This window comes from Melanotaenia boesemani, chromosome 20 (genome assembly GCF_017639745.1).
Source record: "Melanotaenia boesemani isolate fMelBoe1 chromosome 20, fMelBoe1.pri, whole genome shotgun sequence".
NCBI classification, from domain to species: Eukaryota; Metazoa; Chordata; class Actinopteri; order Atheriniformes; family Melanotaeniidae; genus Melanotaenia; species Melanotaenia boesemani.
The window spans coordinates 13,860,419-13,879,488 of NC_055701.1; the positions used below are offsets into that span (position 1 = coordinate 13,860,419).

Below are 19,070 nucleotides of genomic sequence, written 5' to 3' on the forward strand. Positions count from 1 at the left end.
GCACCGGAACTATCCAATCATTAGTCTTAGTTTCATTTGATCGGCATGAATGGTTAGCGGTTTAAGCCAGTAGTTCTTTAGCGCGGGGGAAAGAGGCAGGCCTCTAATGATAGTTTGAATGACCGGAGCGCCGCAGAGACTGGGGCCACGGGGTTTCCTCCAATTAGAGCAAAGAATGAATACGTCATCGCATTGCCACGGTGACACTCATCCAATCGCTTTACAGTTTTCACTCGCTGTAAGCGGGTGTGGCTTTAGCTACTAGCTCTTTCTTCTAGTGCACTTGACAACGGAAGTTCAAAACGCTTGATTGTCACGTGGTCCTCCTCCAGTAGTGGCTCTCAGTTTACAAGTGTATAGCGGGTAATTCAAGTGCTTTTACAAGGGGCAGAATTGCAACGGTATTTGTCCAAAGAGAGCAGGAAGAAACGATTGTCTTAGCAAGAGCAGTCTGATTCAGACAAAATATTACAACAATAAAATATTCAAAGTAATTATGATAATGCATTGGATTTTTCTTAAGCAATGATCACATCATTTGAAAGCTTTGTGTTTCATTTAATAAAATATGGAGCATGGAAAGGTTAAACCTTTGGAGATTTAGGGAGAGGCTAGCATTGCGCAGTCTTAGGAGGTTCCATTTAATCTGTGCTGAAAGAGAAAGAAAATGTGTCAGACAGATGAACTTGTGTACACTGGGATGTCATCAGTTAATGACATGACATGAAGGCATGTACAGGTCTCACATGTTCTAAGCTTGGTTTGAAACATGTAACATACTATGCATTCACTCATCTTTATGCGTTCACAAAGATCAATACATTTAGGATGTTATACTCACACAGTTAATCATGTTAAATGATCAGGGTCTCATTATAACAAATTATGGGTTATGCTATAATTTGGCCAACAGGATTATTTATAATACAGCAAACAGAGATGACACAATTTCCAGTTCAAGCGATCTGGCTCTTTCTAGGTTTATCTTTATCAAATATAGTTTTATGTAGGTATTATCATTAGTTGTGGCAAATATTGAGCTAAGTGAAAGATGCAAGGAGATGCAGAACATTACTAGAAATGTATGATTATTCGCTGGAAGTAGAGCACAACAGGTATTATGTGCATTACCCTATGCATCAATGCTCCTGTGCTCAAACAACCCTACAAATAAATAGCAATGTATTATCTCTATTATATGCCATTTTAGTAGCTTGTGTTTTGGGGAAAAGATTGAAGGCAGTATTTAAATCTAGCTTTTTATCAGTCACCCTCCTTAATGATCTTATGTGAACTTTTTTTATGTACACAATTTAAGCTTCCTCTATTTTCCCCTGCTGTTTTGTGCTTGCTTGATCCCCTCTTTCAGGCGAAGAGAAAGGGAAACAGCTAAGGCCATGGAAAGGTGTGGATTACACAATGTTAACAAACCCTTGGGTGTAGCTGGTCTCTACTGAAACCTCTGTCTCTGACTCAACTCTGTCAGTTTCTCTAACACTGTGCAGATAAACACGATAAGCTGACATGCAGGTTATGTGCACCTTTTATCGCACCTACCTGACTGTAGCCCTGCTTCAGTTGCTTCATGTAATTAGTCATACATCCCAAAGGTTACCATAGATGCATTATTTACCATTTCTAACAGATCACAGACAAGCTAATGTGAGCTTTCATCAAAGCCTCAGCTGGAAAAGGCCAGAAAAGCACAAACATTTGGTTCCAGCTGTTTAGTATTATGTTTCTATTTCCTGCACTGATCATTAGTTTTAAAAACTGCCACGTGGTCGACTGCTGGACTTTGTGACAATTAAAGACATGCAGGATATCTCACAAAGCCAGTCTTTGTCTTGTGTGTCTTTGTTAGTTTTCTGATGCTTTTAAATACCATCTGGGTCACTTTGACACAAGACTGAATTAAAGGTCTAGTGAGCTTCTTTTTATTATTATTATTATTTTTTTTACTGTAACTGTTATATAAATGTTAAATTCTGTTTATTGTTTCCTTTCCCAGATTTCTATAGTATTTTTAAAATAATTTTTTAAAAATAATAGTAATTTTTAAGTAATTTTTTAAAATGATTTCACATTTATTTTGCATTTAAAGCTCAGACATCCATCAAGTGGCTTAAAAACAAGCATTTTTGCCATTTTTCACTGTTTGTGAATGTATATTCACTACGCTCAAAAGTTAGGGATCCCTTTCCCATTAGATGCAGTTAGAAAGTAGATTAGGTATTGATGTATACTGGTTATGCACGTCACTGACATGATCATTTTAGAAAACTGAAATTCAAACTTGCCTGTTCACAGATGCTTTTGTTATATTTAGATTGTAAAATTATCAAATGCTTACAATACTTACAAGTTTGGAGTCTTTCTTAATGTTTTCAGATTAGCTTTTCAATCAAGTTTTTTTTATGTCATCACAGAAATTATCCAGAACTTGACAGAAATGTCAATAACCCACCCGTTAATGTGGCCAAATTGAGTAGATAATACGATCCTACATGCCAGCGACTCTTTTCACACCATATACCAGAAAGCAGATGCTGGTTTACAGGTTTTATAAGCATGTTTTCTTTGTAAACATATGTAATTTGACACTGTAAAAACATTGTGTTTTTTAATGCTGGGATAGGTTCCAGCTTACCCACAACCCATAATGAACTAAGGGGTACAGAGAATGAATGAATGAATGAAAAAACACTGTGTTTACATGTTTATGTTTATGTATTGTCATGGTAACAGTACCAAATACCACAAATTTCCTGCAAATGGAGAGTTACATCATCATTGAATGCTAACACTTTTTTTTCCTTGAGGACTTCAATCTATTGATTAAGGAATTAGTGATTAACATAACGATCTACTTTAGGAAATGAACTAGTATTTTAAAGGTTTCACTTAAACAGCAGCTGCATAATGTGTTTGCAGGAAAACAACACAAACACTCGAAATTTGCTTTTTTATGAAGATGAAAGCTGGTGCAATCCAGCCTTGTTGTTCCACAGTTTGATAGTGCGGAGGCAGGAAATTGTTACACAACAAGTGGGCTTCTAGTACTCCCACCCAGGGTGCTACAGTAGCAGGGACACAGCCAAATGAAACAGTGATAAGAGTAGGCTGAAGTGCTTTTCTTTCCCTCTCAGCTGCTGTCTTCCTCTTACATCTTCATGACCTTTTTAGGTGGTGCTTGAAAAAGTGGAGCTACATATTCAATAAAACAATTAGGAAGAGCAACTCTTTATCTGTCTAGTTGACATTGTTGTTCCGTGTTTGCACAGTACACACCCAGATACGAACATTCTGTGTGCAGGCTGCCAGGAGATGGGATAGAAGGGCTCATGAAGTCCAGTGTCAACTTGCAGAGTTGAAAAACGGCCAGCTTTGCATAGGAATGCAGCCAAGAATGAAAGCAAGGTAGACCAAAAAAAAGTGAGTGAATGCTTGCTCCCATGAAGTGCCATTATGATTACACGTGTCTCCTGAGGGAAGAGGCGTTGGCGTGCTGGTAGGAGTGCATTTTGTAGTATCAGCAAAGAGCAAAGCCTGAATATGAGAGCTTTTTCTGTGCATATCCACCAAATGTTTAATCTCTAGATCTGGTTTAGCATAACAACCATTTTAGCATTGCATTTTTTTGTATTATTAGAATGAATTTAAGTTTTACAATTTGCAATAGTAAACAATAGATGCATAGAATCATAAGTGCAATTTATAATAGACTGATTTAAACAAAACTATGTGGCTTGTATTAAAAATGGCTTACAAACACAAAAAATATATCATAATTTTTAAAAAGTTTTAAAATGACACTATCATTTGCATCAAGTCTATGAGTGTAAGACAACTGTCCTTGGTGGGGCTATGTTAGGGTGAATGGAAGTTACGCTGCCTTTATGACATTCTGACCACACCCTGTGGCTTACTCAGAGTTGAGTGGTAGGAGGCTGTGTGTCTCAGTCTCATAGTCAGAGGATCATCCCCCGTGTGACTGTAGTAGTGATGAGCACTTGAGAAAACAATTCTGACTTTGTCTTAAACTGAGTCATAAAGAGTTTTGGATTACTGAACATGAAAGTGTAAAAGTGTATTTTAATAAAACCTTCTGCTTTTATTCCACATCCCAGGAAAAATACTGAACATTGATGTTTGATGGCTTTTCATGACAGCCTGCCTGTGAGCTTCTAGGTAGTACACTATCCTTTTGCCTTAATGCCTTTACACTTCAGACTCCCAATTTTTTTTTTCATAAATTGTACATTGTAGATGTTAAAATAGTCATTCTTTGCTACGCTAAATGTGTTTTTCCCCTTTCTTTTCTATCTTCTATCTAAAAAACACGCATTAATTACATTAATTTGACACAAAGTAGTGAGCCACAACCCATGCTTGTATGGAAACGCTAAGTCTTTGGTGGCTGTTTACCTGTTACCTATTACTCCACTGACTGCAGAATCCATCCATCCATCCATCCTTCCATCCATCCATCCATCCATCCATCCATCCATCCATCCATCCATCCATCCATCCATCCATCCACCCATCCATCCATCCATCCATCCATACACACTTATGCAAGTTTGCTGAGGGGCAGGGGGGTCTGGAGCCTATCCCAATTGATCTAAAGCAAGAGGCAGGGTACACCCTGGACAGGTTACCAGTTAATCGCAAGGCCAATGCAGAAAGATAAACAACCATTTATACACATAGTCACTCCTAGGGAGAATTTAGAGACACCAGTTAACCTAACACGCTTGCTTTTGGACTGTGGGAGGAAAACAGATTACCTGCAGAGAGATTGTAAATCTTACTGAAAAACACTTCTGTCTTTCTTTGCCTCTCCAAGATTTATTTCTAGCTGATAAAATCATATGTGCTCACATTTTGTAAACACACTAAAGATTAATACTTGCATTCCCACCGACGTGCTTTAGTGAACCATAAAACTGGCATCCTGGTGTTCTTTTAAGATATTATAAGGATATGAATATTTTAAGCCATATTTGATTACTTGAGTAAGGTGGTTGGTTTTCATACTGGAGGAGAAAAGGTTTTATTTAAAAAGTGTAAGCTGTCTAGTTACCCAGTCAAGTCATTAATTGGATATGCACAGTCCAGTGCATTGTGGTATAATTAGCATGGGACATATAAAAGGTTTGGGGGTTTCATGTTAATTATTAAGTGGATGAGTCATTTCTGGAGCTTTGCAGGCAAACAGCAGCAAAAAGGTCACAAGGAACACAGTACTAAGCTCATTTCTAATGCATAAAGTTGCCCCTTGCTGTCATTTAAAGCTAATAATTACCCCTGTTATGTGATACAAAGCATCTACGACACATCCATTGCACACACATGTGAGTATACTGGCACATAGTTCCTTTTCCTGCAGCTGATTCCAGCTTGTACTTACTGTAAGATAAAAACAAATTTGAATTTTCATTCCTTTCTCTTCTCCTAATCATCCATTTGCACCTACTCCCTCCTCTGGTATTTCCAAAAGTGCCCTCTGCCTTTTGTTTTGGGTTGCCTCTGCATGCCTCTGGGGCACAGATTATTAAGAATATCAGAAAGAAAAAGAATATAAGAAAATCACTTGTTTGCTTGTTGAAAGATAATGAGACTGTTAATGTTAAGACTATTACGACATTAATACCTTATCACACAATCAGGTGGTGAAGAACTCTATGTATTTGAAGGATGTCACAAAGCATGGAGGATGGAGGGTTGATTGCAGTGGAGCAAGTAGAAGAGTAACCTGAGCTTGTACATCTTCCATAGGGTAGTATCTCAAATCTGGCAGTCATGAGGCTATTCAGCTAAAGTACAAATGTAGAGTGTACTTGAATGTCACACTAGCTTTGAAATCATCAGGCTCTTTAGTGAAAGTGTCTGTTGTAGACACCCGAGCTGCTGATATCTCCTCTGCAATGCCACGCTTCCATTAGCAACGACATGAGAGGCTTCTTAGCCCTTCAGTCACACTTTAAAACACTTTTAGACGTAATTAGTTTCAGCAGCAGTTCAATTTTATAACAGATACTTTAAGCTAGGTTATTTGATTTCTTTTGGATACTGATCATGGCTGGAATTGTGTGTCAGTGTTATTTTACTACACTTAATTACTGCAATGCTTATTTTCAGTGTTTTGTTGATGTTCATGCTGTGACTGTCTGCTCCAGTCTGGTGTCAAATGAGTTTGCTCCCCCGAGAGGATTAAAAACCCCGTTTTGTCTTTAGCCTCGTTGTCTAGATGTCTAGACTTTATTGTCATAATATGGTTTCTTATCACTCTATTTCATGAAGTGTTCTCTTTACCTACAGCCTTTCAGATTCCTTTCCTCCCTCTTGGGTCCTGTCACTATAGCAACGTGAACCACCTGCCTACGCTTTATGGTAAAAAAAAAAAAAAAGAAACAATAAAAAAAAAAAGATTAAAAATAAAAGAGGCTTACAAGTTAATATTCTGAGAACCTAAAAAATAAAAGAAATTAAATCCAGACTGAAACACTTATCTTTTTAAAGTCCTTGGTTATTTCATTTATAGATAATTTAGATATTTTATTTTTAGATACATTAAAGGCAGATTAATGATGAAAAAAACAGACTAAAAACTAACTTTGCTTAATGCTATATTAAGAACAGGTACAGATCTGGTCCAAATATCCTGTGGCCAGAAATACACAAGGATATCCTTGCAGGATGTGCTACTACAATGTCTTCCTGGAAGCAGTGCTTTAACAGGAGGTACATGGCCATAAATGGAAAATCTGATAAGACGTTTGGTGCTTTGTTACCAATGTCTCTTTGCACTGACTTTAAATCTTTACATAAAAATCTTTGATTTGTCTGCTGAGTTCATAAAGCAACAATAGAGTTACGTTGAACTTTATCATCACAAACTTCATCTTTTGTACTTGAGCTGAATGATTTTCTGTGAAAAGCACAACAGCTTTGTTTCACTGATGTAATCTGGCCACAGGTCTGAGAGGAGATGGCAGAAAAGCAAAACACTGAGACACTTTGGTCTGTGTCCAGGCCTCAGGCCATGTTCTGCTCTGCGTCTATTTTCTCCTCTCCCCTGCTTTACCAAAGTGACCCTGCTCTGTGGTGATACTGCAGGGTTCTTTTGATTAAAAAAAAGAACAAAAAGAGCAAAATTTCACAGTATATAGTTAATGGGGGAAACAAACTATTTAAAAAAAAAAAAGTCAATTTTGAGATATTGAGCTATTCCTCTTTATTTTACCAGACCAGTTTCGGAAATGCCTAAAATTTACGTTTCAGGTTTTTTTTTTTTTTCCTCTATTTTCTCTCAAACATCCTCTGTGTACGATATAAATCCAATAGATGTACATCTAATTAAATTAGCACATGAATAGAAATGTCACTTTAAAAAAACATGAAAGAAAAATAAACAGTGTTCAAGTGCATGTTTTTGGACTGTGGGAGGAACACCTGAAAAAAATAAAAAAACAAACAAACAAACACACACACACACACACACACACACACACACACACACACACACACACACACACACACACACAAGAGGCTTTGTATTCAGGCATGTCTGAATTAAACTGTTAAAGTTCTACTTTGCCATGTTTGTGGATGTCAGATACTCTGTAAGATGATATCTTCTATTAAGAGACTTGTAGTGATCAGTGGTACATGGTACCAACAGACATTGGCTATCATGCAAGAGGAGACAGTCTCAAACATGTTCATGTAGTGTGTGTGTGTGTGTCTGTGTGTGTGCATGTAGGCAAACATGGACTACAATTACTCTCAAAGAATATTTGACCTCTAGTGGTTGTAAGAGCAACTGCATGTGAAGGATATAAATGGAGTCCATGACAGTAATAGTCACGCTGTAAAAAGAATATCTAAGCTCTAACCATTATCCTTTTCAATTCTTAGTTAATTAGTTTAAACTCTAATCGTGTGACATAGTCTAAAGCCAACCAGGAAATTAGTTTTCCAATAATGTGTTTACACGTAGCCATTGCAAAGTGGCATCCATAATGGTGACCTTTATGTTGTGAAGACTGTGTTTGAAATCAAATCATGTTTTTATTCAACTGAGGTAGCAGTTTTGTGTAAACCCAATCAAGTGGTGAGAAAATGTATTTGTAGAGTTTTGTTGTGTTACTGATGAAGTGTTTGCTGGTCTCAACCCCATCTCAAAGGTCCATGGCTGAAAGTGAAGCCCTTAGCTGATCCATCAACTGCACCATCCTCTTAGTTAGTTGAAAGGTTTGAGAGGGAGTATGCATATATAAGGTATATTTCCCTTATGCAGCTTGAGGGGGCAGAACTTTACAGTACAGATTGCTACATCATGTTTCCATATATGAAGAAACAGCTGATAATTCCTAAAGATGAATTATAATTTAAGGACTTGTTTATTTATGTAGTCAAATTCTTAGTATAGTGGCTTTAATTTTTCACATAAATGTGATGACAGTACCACATTAACATTAATTTCAGGAAGAATCATGATAACTGTGGAGATCCTCTCAGTTTCCATTTGCCTTCATCATCACTTCAGATTTAAATCTGTCCAGTTCTGTAAATGACAGCAAAACTAATCAACTTCAGCTCTGCTCTTTACTCTTATTAAAAATCTACCATTACTGATAAATTAATCATTCTTTCCAATAAATTTGTTCCAACCTGCAATCATACATTTTTATGTTTAGGTATTTAAAATAATCTTTATTAATAAATCTATGTCACATTTCATACAGAGAGGCAACTAACAAAAGTTATGTCAGCATTTTCTAGTAAAATCTATCCGCACTCAGATCCTTAAATGGTCTGCTTCCTGCCATGATTCATCTCTGCAAACCTGCCTCTGTCTGGGCTGCTTTTCTTTCTCCCTCTGCATTGCTTTGATTGTTGCTATGGAGACCAACAGACATGGAAAGCAGAATAAAAAGAAAGGAAAGAAAGATTGGTACTGTAACAAATATCCCTGATATTTGGTTAGTTAGTGTTCATATGCAATACGACTAAAAGAGATGAAACATCACCAGATAGGAGCCAGACAGTGGAAGGATGCCAGCGTAGTGTGTGTGACCACTGACTGGTCAGTAAACTACACAACACTTGGGTGCAACACACACAAGCACACTGATAGTTTCTATTTATGAAGAAAAGGATTGACATGATGTATTTTTGCAGAGGTGTCTCATTGCACTCATATATATACTCATACATGCAGAGCTGAACTATGCCTGGCTTTTTGCCCATCTGCTTTCTGATCTTCTCTCTTATGAATATTTTACCATTTCATTTCCCTGCTGAATTCTTGTGCATACCATCCTCTTCTTTCTCTACCCTTCTCTTCCTTTATTCTTTGCTCACTCTTGCACCTCAACGAGTATGACCAGTAGGTTTTAGTCATATTTTTCTCTAAAGCTCTCCATATGTCTACAGGGACAAATACACACTGGGAAAAGGAGAAGGCAAGTTTTTTTGTGCAACACATTTCATCTACAAGACAATTCAAAGTGCTTTTTATAAAAGCAATGTAGTGGGGTGCACAATAAATATTTAAAAGTACATAAAAGAATATAAAAATAAACAAAATAGCAAAAATCACAATAAAATCCTAATGAAATCATATAAAATAATTAAATTAAAAGATTAAAAGCAAGAAACCGTCTAAAAAACAAGTTAATAGAGTCCAGGCATAGGCGCATGAAAAAAGAAATATTTTTAACTTAATATTAAAGGTGTATACATTTGGTGAAAAATTAATCTCCACTGGCAGTTTGTCTGCGTGTTTGCAGGATAACAGCTAAATGCTGCTTCTCAGTGTTTATTCTGGACTCTGGTCTGACCTAGCTGACCTGAGTTCTTGGATCTAATAGCTCTAATAGCCCTGCTAGGTTTATAGTCTCTGAACATGAAAAATACATGGCCCATTTTGAAACAACAGATATCAGGCCACGTAGGGGAGGAAACAGGAAACAGGACATCATGACAGGAAGTGTAGCAACAACATCATTCCCTTCTCCTTCTCCTCCTCCTCACCACACACTCACATTCACATGTTCCTATGTAATTACTCTCCCACCCGGTTCCTCTGCTCTTGTAAAACGTTGGCGTGCCACTGGTAACCATGGAAACCCCTTCATGTCGACTGCTTAAAATGCATTCACAGCAATCTCACTGTGAAAACAGGACTATCCCACACACAACAGGGAGAGAAGGTGCATTTTTTTGCACAATGATGAGGGCAGTGCTGGGAGCATTGTAGATATTAATTAAACCTTCATACAAATCAGTACAAGATTACACATCATGGTCTTTTCTTTTTTTAGATCTTTTTTGCATTCACTTAACAACTAGACCAGAATTTCACATTATAGAGTAAAAACAAACAAACAAACAAACAAAAATGAGTGCAAATAATGTTTAATTTAAATTAATTCTTTTCTTTTAATTAATTCACTCACACACTCACATTTTTACAGTACTTTCGTGTTTAGTTGAGCACCTATTTTATGGTGCACACAGCAGCCTGCCATGTGGAATGCAAACAGCTGATTGACTCACTTCAACAGACAAAATTAGACAGAAAGAAGTTTTTGATGTTAAGGTTAGAAGCCACAGTGAGGACATAGACTCATAGACCTTTTGTTCTGTTGCACACCCTTTTTGTGTGTGTAGTACCAGGTGTTGGCCAGATTACTAACCAGTCTGCAGTGACACACTGTCCCGGCATCCTTCCTCTGTCTGGCTCATGTCTGCTGTGAGATTGATTGTTCATAAAATTAGAATAAAAACTCACTTCAATGCAGTTAGCAATTAGTTAGAAAACTCCATTACTACATTAAACATCCCCTCTTCCATTTATACTTAAAAACAATAAGAACTCTGTGGGTAAAAGATGTGTATTGCATTGGTTTTTACACAGATTTATGATCTAAACAATGTAATGGAATTATTTCTATGAAGATTATAGATTTTATAGTCATTTCCCTTCCTTTTCATTTTTTTATTTAGTTAAGGCTGTGTCCACAAGGGGGCGCACTCATACAAATGTATTTTAGATGGTTATTCAAGCAGAAAACATCACAATGACTTCCGAGTCTATATCAAATAATTGCAGTGTATTGGGTGTATCTAGAGCTTGAGAAGGCAGCTGTCAGTGGGTGTCAGTGTTGTTACATAAAATGATCAAATTACACTGAAGAAAATACACAAGCTGAAAAGCAACACAGTGGTGGGAAGAAAATATTACAAAAATACTGAATTAATAAGCTGATCAATATCACTGCCATGGTATTGAAGCACTAGTGGATCTAACATCTGTGTATGAATGTGTTGGGTATATTCTTGAGTTACATAAGTAAGGGTCACCAGTCTTGACTTTGTCAGATGCAACACTGGCTGTTTCAGATTATATTTGCTCCTAATAAAGAAGAAGAAGAAGAAGAAGAAGAAGAAGAAGAAGAAGAAGAAGAAGAAGAAGAAGAAGAAAACTCCAAAACAAATAGATTCATTGTAAATGTCAAAGTCTATCTTTTCTCATTCTGATTTTGAGCATTTCAGCTGTCCAATGATTTTATCTCATTTTAAAAACACAAGGTAAATGTGAATAAATATGAGCGCACTCAATCATCTATGAGGTGCTCAGAGTAGAACTGGTACTTGTCCAATTTGAAAGCCAGTTAAGGTGGTTTATAGATCTGGATGACAAACCCATCATGAGGCTTTGAGCAAACCAAGTACATACTGGTGAGATCTTGGTTGGTTTGGGAATGAACTGGTGCTCCATTAAAGAAGCTGGAAGAGGTGATTTGGGAGAGGGAAGCCTGAGGACCTCTGCTTTCTTAATCCTTACAGTGTGGGAACAATCACCTCCTTTTGAATGTGAACAAGATAATGTAGGTGATTGCGTTTAGGAGGACCAGGAGTGAAGTAGACCCTATGTCAATCTTGAGCAAAGAGGAAGAGAACTACCAACACACCAAGACATACGTCTTCCAGATGTTTGGAGCTTCCCTGGTAAGAGTAATGTTCTTTTTTTGTCTTTATTGTTCAGCTACATAAATGGGAATGAAGAATTACACTGAATTACAAAGGATAAAACCACAGAAAGAGAGAAAAAGAAAGATAAAAGGAACAAAGCAAATTCACTAAGCAGCCTCACCATATTAAATTAAATTAAATTAAATTAAATTAAATTAAATTAAATTAAATTAAATTAAAATTATTTTCAAATACCTGTTGTTTTAAAATGTAATTTATTTTCTATTTTTAAAAATAAATATAGAATAATTTATGTCAGGTTTATGTTTGGTCATGTAGGGTGATCATAAAAATTAGACATAACTTCTCTAGGTGTGACAAAGCTATCCATGTTCTCTCGAAGATGTACAGCTGAAAGATACTGGCTGCTCCTTAGTCAATATTAGGACATAAAATTGAGCTATTTGATAAATGCAGAAATGCAATGTCTTTGCATTTCTTTCTTTGCAGATTTTAAGATTAATTTAACATGTTTGTTGAAGGCTGGATTCTGGTTTCTGTGCAAAAGTCAAATACTTGTCCTTAATATAGTGTGTGAATGAAAATATCATACAACAAATATAATATGGTATATTTGTCATTCACACACTATGTCAAAGAGCAGTAACTAAGACATGATGTATCATTAAACAACAAAACCCTATATAAGGTTTAAGTGTTGCACCATATTAAAAGGCTGAATGCACTTTGACATGTTATTAATATTCCCCACTGTTTTGCATAACCACTTATTATTTTTACGTTATTGAAATGTTGAAGGAACATTTACCCCTGTTAGTCGAGTTAAGATGTAGATTACAAAAAAAAAAGAAAAAAGAAAAAGAAGAAAAGAAAAGAAAAGAAAAGAAACCCTGGCACCGAAACCTAAAATTAAGGCTTATTAGCAGACATTCTTTGGACGAACATAGCGACCCTCACTCCTACCTCTTTAAATCTAACTTCTACTCCCGTGTGTCAAGCTAAAGTTATTTTGATAAAATAAAGTACAATTTCCGGTTATATTTTGTTCCATAATAAAAACTAAAACTACAGCGAAATGGTTTGCTAGATTCACTCTGCACAATATATCTTAGTTATCCAGCCAAAAGGCTTTTCTGTCATAGAGAAAATATAAAAGCCCATCATGTAGTTTATAAACATTTCAACTGAATGTCTTATACATCGTGAGGGAGGCTATGCGATCATCAAAACTTTTATTTTGAGCCATCACACTCATAATATCCGGTTTATCCAGTCAATCATTGGCTAACTTAACGTATCTAACCATGTCCATATGGTTCCAGATGAGATGTGGGAAATAAGAAATCTGTGCTGCTGCTAGCTAACATTTCACAGCTGCTGCCAGCGTTGGTCACGGCTGGAAAAGACGCACAATTCCCGGCAGCAGGCCGACCGAGTTTTCAGCGTATTTACCACTTTTAAGAGGAAAGTTCACGCTGTGGAATTGCTGCTGGCAGCTGTTTTCGGACGTTATTTGAATAGCATGTCCTCGTCTAAATAGCTGTGCTAGAGGTCGAGGATGGCTGCAGACGTGGATAAAAGAACCCCCGACAATGAGAGCAAAATTAGGCAGAATGGACACCAGACCTCGGTCTCTGGATCCCGGTTCTACAGGGGGTTGTGGACCCTGCTGATTGTGTGTGCTGTTCCCCTTCTCGCTTTTGGGATAAAGTACTACCAAGATGCCCAGCTCCTCAAACGTCATGTAAGACGCACATCTGCAATGCACTCCTTAAACAGTTAACTTAGTAACCCAAAAAAGATTAATATAAACTTTTTACTCGTTTCGTGCTGCATTTAATAACCTGTGATTATGAGATGAGCTAAATGTTCATGTCTGTCCTTGTTGACTAGTATTTTAGTAAAAGGGTTGTTTCTTAGACATCAAACGACTTTCAAGCGCCACTTATGCATTTTTTTATTAGGTGAGTGGGTCTGTCTCCCAGCTGGTAAAACACAACCCTTAGCTTCAAATCCACATTTGTTTGGCTTTTGCACCTCCCTCCCCCTTTCCCTCCATTGTACAGAGACTGGCAGGCACGCATCTGCCTGAGAGGGTGGTCTGCCTGACATTCATGCAAGAAAATCTGTGGCTTCAGGGCTGATCTTTATTCAGGCAGACCAGCTGAGGTTGAATGTTTAGGTACCACAGACCAAACTGTATACTGCTGTAATTTAATTTAAATATACATTAGAAGTTATTGTATAGGTATAGTGCATTTATTTGCACTAATATATATTTTTTTATCTGATTAGTTATATTCCAAAGTATTTGTGTCATAAGTGATCTGATGACTGTTTGTCCTAGTTTTGGTAAAGCACTGAAAATCTCTGAAGTGTGTTATGATCATAAGGATCTCTTTGTTCCACGGCTCCATTAGGAGGAGAGCGTTCGAACCCTGGGTGCCGAGGGGCTTTTTCTCTTCTCCTCCTTAGACACCGACCATGACCTCTATCTCAGTCCCGAAGAGTTTAAACCAATTGCAGAGAAGCTCACAGGTGCATCGTCTTAGCTTCATTTTTTCACATTTCCTTAGTCACTTATAACCCCCCACTAACATCGCTTTGGCTTCTTCACAGGGATTACAGCCCCAGTAGATTTGGAGGAGGAGGTGATCCATGATCCTAATGGAGAGACTTTAATCTTAGAGGCCAAGATGCAGCCTCTCCTGCTTGACTCTATGACCAAAAGTAGGGATGGATTTCTTGGGGTGAGCTTATTTTTTACATTCTTACACATTCAGTGTATTTTAAAGAACAAAGCATCAAAAGTGTGTACTTGAGATTAACTAATGCAGTTTTTTTTATTGAGTGTGATTAAGATTTTAGTGGAAAAGTATAAAAATCCTTGTTGTAATTCTTTCTCTTTTTTTTGTGTACCTCTGTCAGGTTTCACACAGTTCGCTGAACGGTCTTCGCTCTTGGAGGAGTCCTGCAGTGCCTTCGTCATCATTTTTTGCCAGCCAATTCAGGGTTTTCTTGCCCCCAAAGAACAAGGTGGAAGTGGGAGACGCATGGTGGGTGATTCCCAGCGAGCTCAACATCTTTACTGGATACCTGCCCAACAATCGATACCACCCTCCCACCCCAAAAGGAAAAGAGGTCCTTCAAAAAAAAAAAGCACTCCCATTCTATATCCAATTTAATTTTAATTTGCATTTGTTCCACAGTGAACTAATGCTGTTCTTCTTCTGCCGCAGGTTCTCATCCATTCTTTACTGAGCATATTCCACCCTCGACCCTTCATCAAATCCCGTTTTGCTCCACAGGGCACAGTCGCCTGCATCCGTGCCAGCAGTGACTTCTATTATGACATTGTCTTCAGGTAAGGAGTCAGTAGGAGGTGCAAAAGACCATACCTTTTTATCTTTAAGCACATTGACTATTGAATTATGCACCCCTCGCCTTAGTGCTGGTTGTTTGGTACATACACTGAATTGGAATGATATTGTTTATCCTGGCAGGCAGCCACTGTCTGAGTGTACAAGCATCACAGTCTGACTCAGCTCAGTGTTGTTATTGATCTCTTAATGGTTGCATTTTCATTATGTTCGTGCATTTGAAAGCAGCAACTGTGTTTTAAACTGCTTTTTTTGTTGAGTAAAATAGTCAGCTGCCCAGCTCACCAAATCCACAATACGCCTATTTTTATCTTGTGACTTAAAGTCCCACACTTGTTGTTAAAGCATCATGTTGTAATCGGTGAATCAGAGGCCCAGCTGCAACCTGCACTTATATGTGACCCTTATGTAAACTAGACATGCTATTTATTTTGTAAAGCAATCTCCTATTGGTCGCTTGCTTTTTGAATGTTATTCAAAGGCTCTGTCTTTGTGTAAGTCTTTGAAAGTTTCCCGTCTTGTCTTTTACGGCACAAACTCAACTTATTCTCTCACCGATGCAGGATTCATGCAGAATTCCAGCTCAATGATGTTCCAGACTTTCCCTTCTGGTTCACCCCAGGTCAGTTTACTGGCAACATTATCATCTCTAAAGACGCTTCTCATGTCCGCCACTTCCACCTCTATGTCCCCAGTGACAGGTAAACCCCTCAAGCACACCCACATGTTTACTGTATACTGTTAGTGAGCGTAGGTCTTGTGTAACTCATCCTGCTGTTACCACAGATCTTTAAACGTAGACATGGAGTGGCTTTATGGAGCGAGTGAGAGCAGCAACATGGAAGTGGACATCGGATACCTACCACAGGTACTGCTGCAGGGATGCAGTTACTCTTAGAAAATTAGTCAAGTTACAGTTGGTTATTTTCTTTATGCTGGTCATGCAAAGTTTTTTGATCAAACTGAATGTTTTTTCTGAGTATATAATGTTTTAAGGAAAACTCGTGTTTACAGTTAGAGCTGGAGTCCACTGGCCCCTCTACTCCCTCCATCATTATGGATGAGGAGGGAAACGTCATCGACAGGAGGGACAGTGGCGAGCCAATCCAGTTTGTCTTTGAAGAAATTCACTGGAGCTCAGAAATCAGTCTGCAAGAGGCCACACGCCGTCTGGAAGTCACCCTCTACCCTTTTAAGAAGGTGGGCCTTGATAATTGAATGAATGAACATCAGTGGTTTCAGAGCTCTTTAACTGTTGTCACTGTACTTTTGTACAGGTGCCCTACTTGCCTTTTTCAGAGGCTTTTGAGCGAGCGACAGCAGAGGAGAAACTGGTGCACTCAATTCTGCTCTGGGGAGCTTTAGATGACCAATCCTGCTGAGGTGAGATCACTGGCGAGGAGCAGAGTCGTGTTCAGCTGATTCAAGTTTCAGGATGTTTGGTTTGGGGCACAGATGATGGTTGCTTCAAAAAGAGAAACGAAGAAATAGCATCATTTTCTGCTACAAGTGTAAATACTAAGTGCACCCTCTGGCAAAGCAAATGCCATTTTGTAGTTTTGAGGAAAGTGATTTGGATCTTGTCTTCCTTAGGTCATGCTCCAACTTTCAGGGCATTCAGCCTGATAGTTTTTGTGTTGTCTTGCTAAATAATGACAATAACATGCTTCTGCATGTGGCGGTGTCTTACTAAAATAAATGCACCCATTCATGTGCATGTATCTTCTCTCCGTCTGTTTCCCATCCCTTTGCAGGTTCGGGGCGAACTCTCCGGGAGACAGTCCTGGAAAGTTCGCCCGTCCTGGCTCTGCTCAACCAGAGCTTCATCAGCAGTTGGTCTCTAGTCAAAGAGCTGGAGGACATGCAGGTGAGCAGTCAGTGTGATGGAGGAAAAAACAAAGACTGTTACAAAGGAAGTAACCATTTAAGCACAACAGTATAATATAATTATCCTGTTTTGACATTTAACAGGCTGATGAGCAGAACCCTGCACTGAGTGAAAAGGCTCGCTTACACCTGGAAAACTACAACTTCCCTGTGGAGATGATGGTGGCTCTGCCCAATGGAACTATTGTAAATATCTTTGTGAAGAATTATGCAAAAAGCCTAAACTGAAATGTCAAAAACGCAAAGAAATTTAAAGTGAATCTGCAGCAGGAGGATTTTTAGGAATCCGTGTAAGTGGTGACTAAAAATTGACAAGTATGAATCACATGGCGGCATTGTTTCCTCTAAATGCCTCACGCATTAGCAGCATGAAACAGCTGACTCTGCTACCAACAATAGAAAGAGTTGTATAGGACAGAAAAAAAAAGAAGAAAACAAGCATTGAAAGCAGCATCAGACTCATTTGTTTTCATGAAGATTGCAAGGACTCAAAGTGTAAGCCCTAAATGACTTTCTAATCATCTTGCTCTAATTTCTTGGCTGGATCAAGGCTTCGAGATGTCAAGTTTTTGGGTTATTAGTTCAACACAATGTCATGTAGTGTTCTTTACTGCATTTCAAAATAAGAAATTGTCCTAACCACTGTCTTGGGGAAATAATTCATTTAAGAATGCTGTCTCTTTTAGGTCCACCACATCAATGCAAACTACTTCCTGGATCAAACCTCTATGAAACCAGAGGAGGAGGGAGCAACTTTCAGCTTTTCGGGGGGGTTTGAGGACCCATCCACATCCACTTACATCAGTTTCCTTACAGAGGGGCTGGAGAAAGCTAAGGAGTACATAGCACAGTAATGTGTGTTTGTGTGAGTGTGACTGAGCCCGAGGCATGCGGCTTCAGAAAGTGATGATTATTCCTCTGGGTAATGGTAAGAAAAACCCACAATTATGTAGAGAAGCTTTCTGGTCTGTGTTGGCAGCTGGAAAACATTTTTGCCTTCTGTCCTCTTTGTTACTATTTATTTGAACTGTTCTTGGTCAAAATGAAGTTTTATAAACATTTTTCTGTATTGTGATTAGTACATGTTACAAATGCCTTGCACACAGAGCAGTAAGAAAACTTTAGACCTGCTCTCTCTACTTGTAGCTGCTAATGTAGTAGATAATCTAGACAGAGGCTTGCCAGGTCATTACAGCGAAAGACAAATCCTGCAAAGTGCATCATAACACAGTGTACTATTGTGATGCCTGTGCAATATTTAATGGCTGAGTGAGTATTCCTGCTGCTGAGTGCAGGCAGAGTCGGGGAGGTTGCTTCTGGTTGTGTTTCTGCAGTTGGTGAAGAATTCGCCTAAAAGCTCTCTGAGCTGGGCGACGTCTGATATTGTTGCCGAAGCCGCTGGAGGGAACTCCCTTCTGACTCGGGAGGGGGGACAGCTTAAAGCAGCAGGAAGAAGTCAGACTTGGCTGCAGCATAAAAAAAAGTTTAATTCAGTTGTTTTCTTTGTTTTCAGTGTTAAAAATGTTTTGTCTAAATTTTCTGCCTTTGTGTCCTGTTCAAAGTAAGATGTGGCCACACCAAAAAGCACCGTGCCATGTCAGGCAGATTAATTCATTTTAGTTATTTGAATTTGCTTTATTTTTATGAAAATATGGAAGCTGTTAGATTCTTTAATCTAAAAACAAACATTACTGTGTATTAAACGCCATTTGCTTGCATCGTTAGCTAGACAAGAGACTTGATGGAAAATTAAGATAGTTTGGACATGCTATGGGTTCATTTTATGTTTTTTCT

The 19,070-nt window shown here is 38.2% G+C and overlaps 1 protein-coding gene across 1 annotated transcript; it reads left to right on the forward strand.

Moving 5' to 3' along the window:
* Positions 1–13,318: 13,318 nt before the first annotated feature.
* On the forward strand, positions 13,319–18,994 carry selenon (selenoprotein N). The gene is made up of 12 exons (XM_041971446.1): positions 13,319–13,753; positions 14,430–14,547; positions 14,629–14,759; positions 14,938–15,150; positions 15,249–15,373; positions 15,953–16,090; positions 16,176–16,257; positions 16,404–16,589; positions 16,667–16,772; positions 17,144–17,256; positions 17,361–17,462; positions 17,963–18,994. The coding sequence occupies exons 1-12, from the start codon at positions 13,568–13,570 to the stop codon at positions 18,128–18,130; spliced, it is 1,668 nt and encodes a 555-aa protein (XP_041827380.1). The 5' UTR covers positions 13,319–13,567; the 3' UTR covers positions 18,131–18,994.
* The last annotated feature ends 76 nt before the right edge of the window (positions 18,995–19,070 follow it).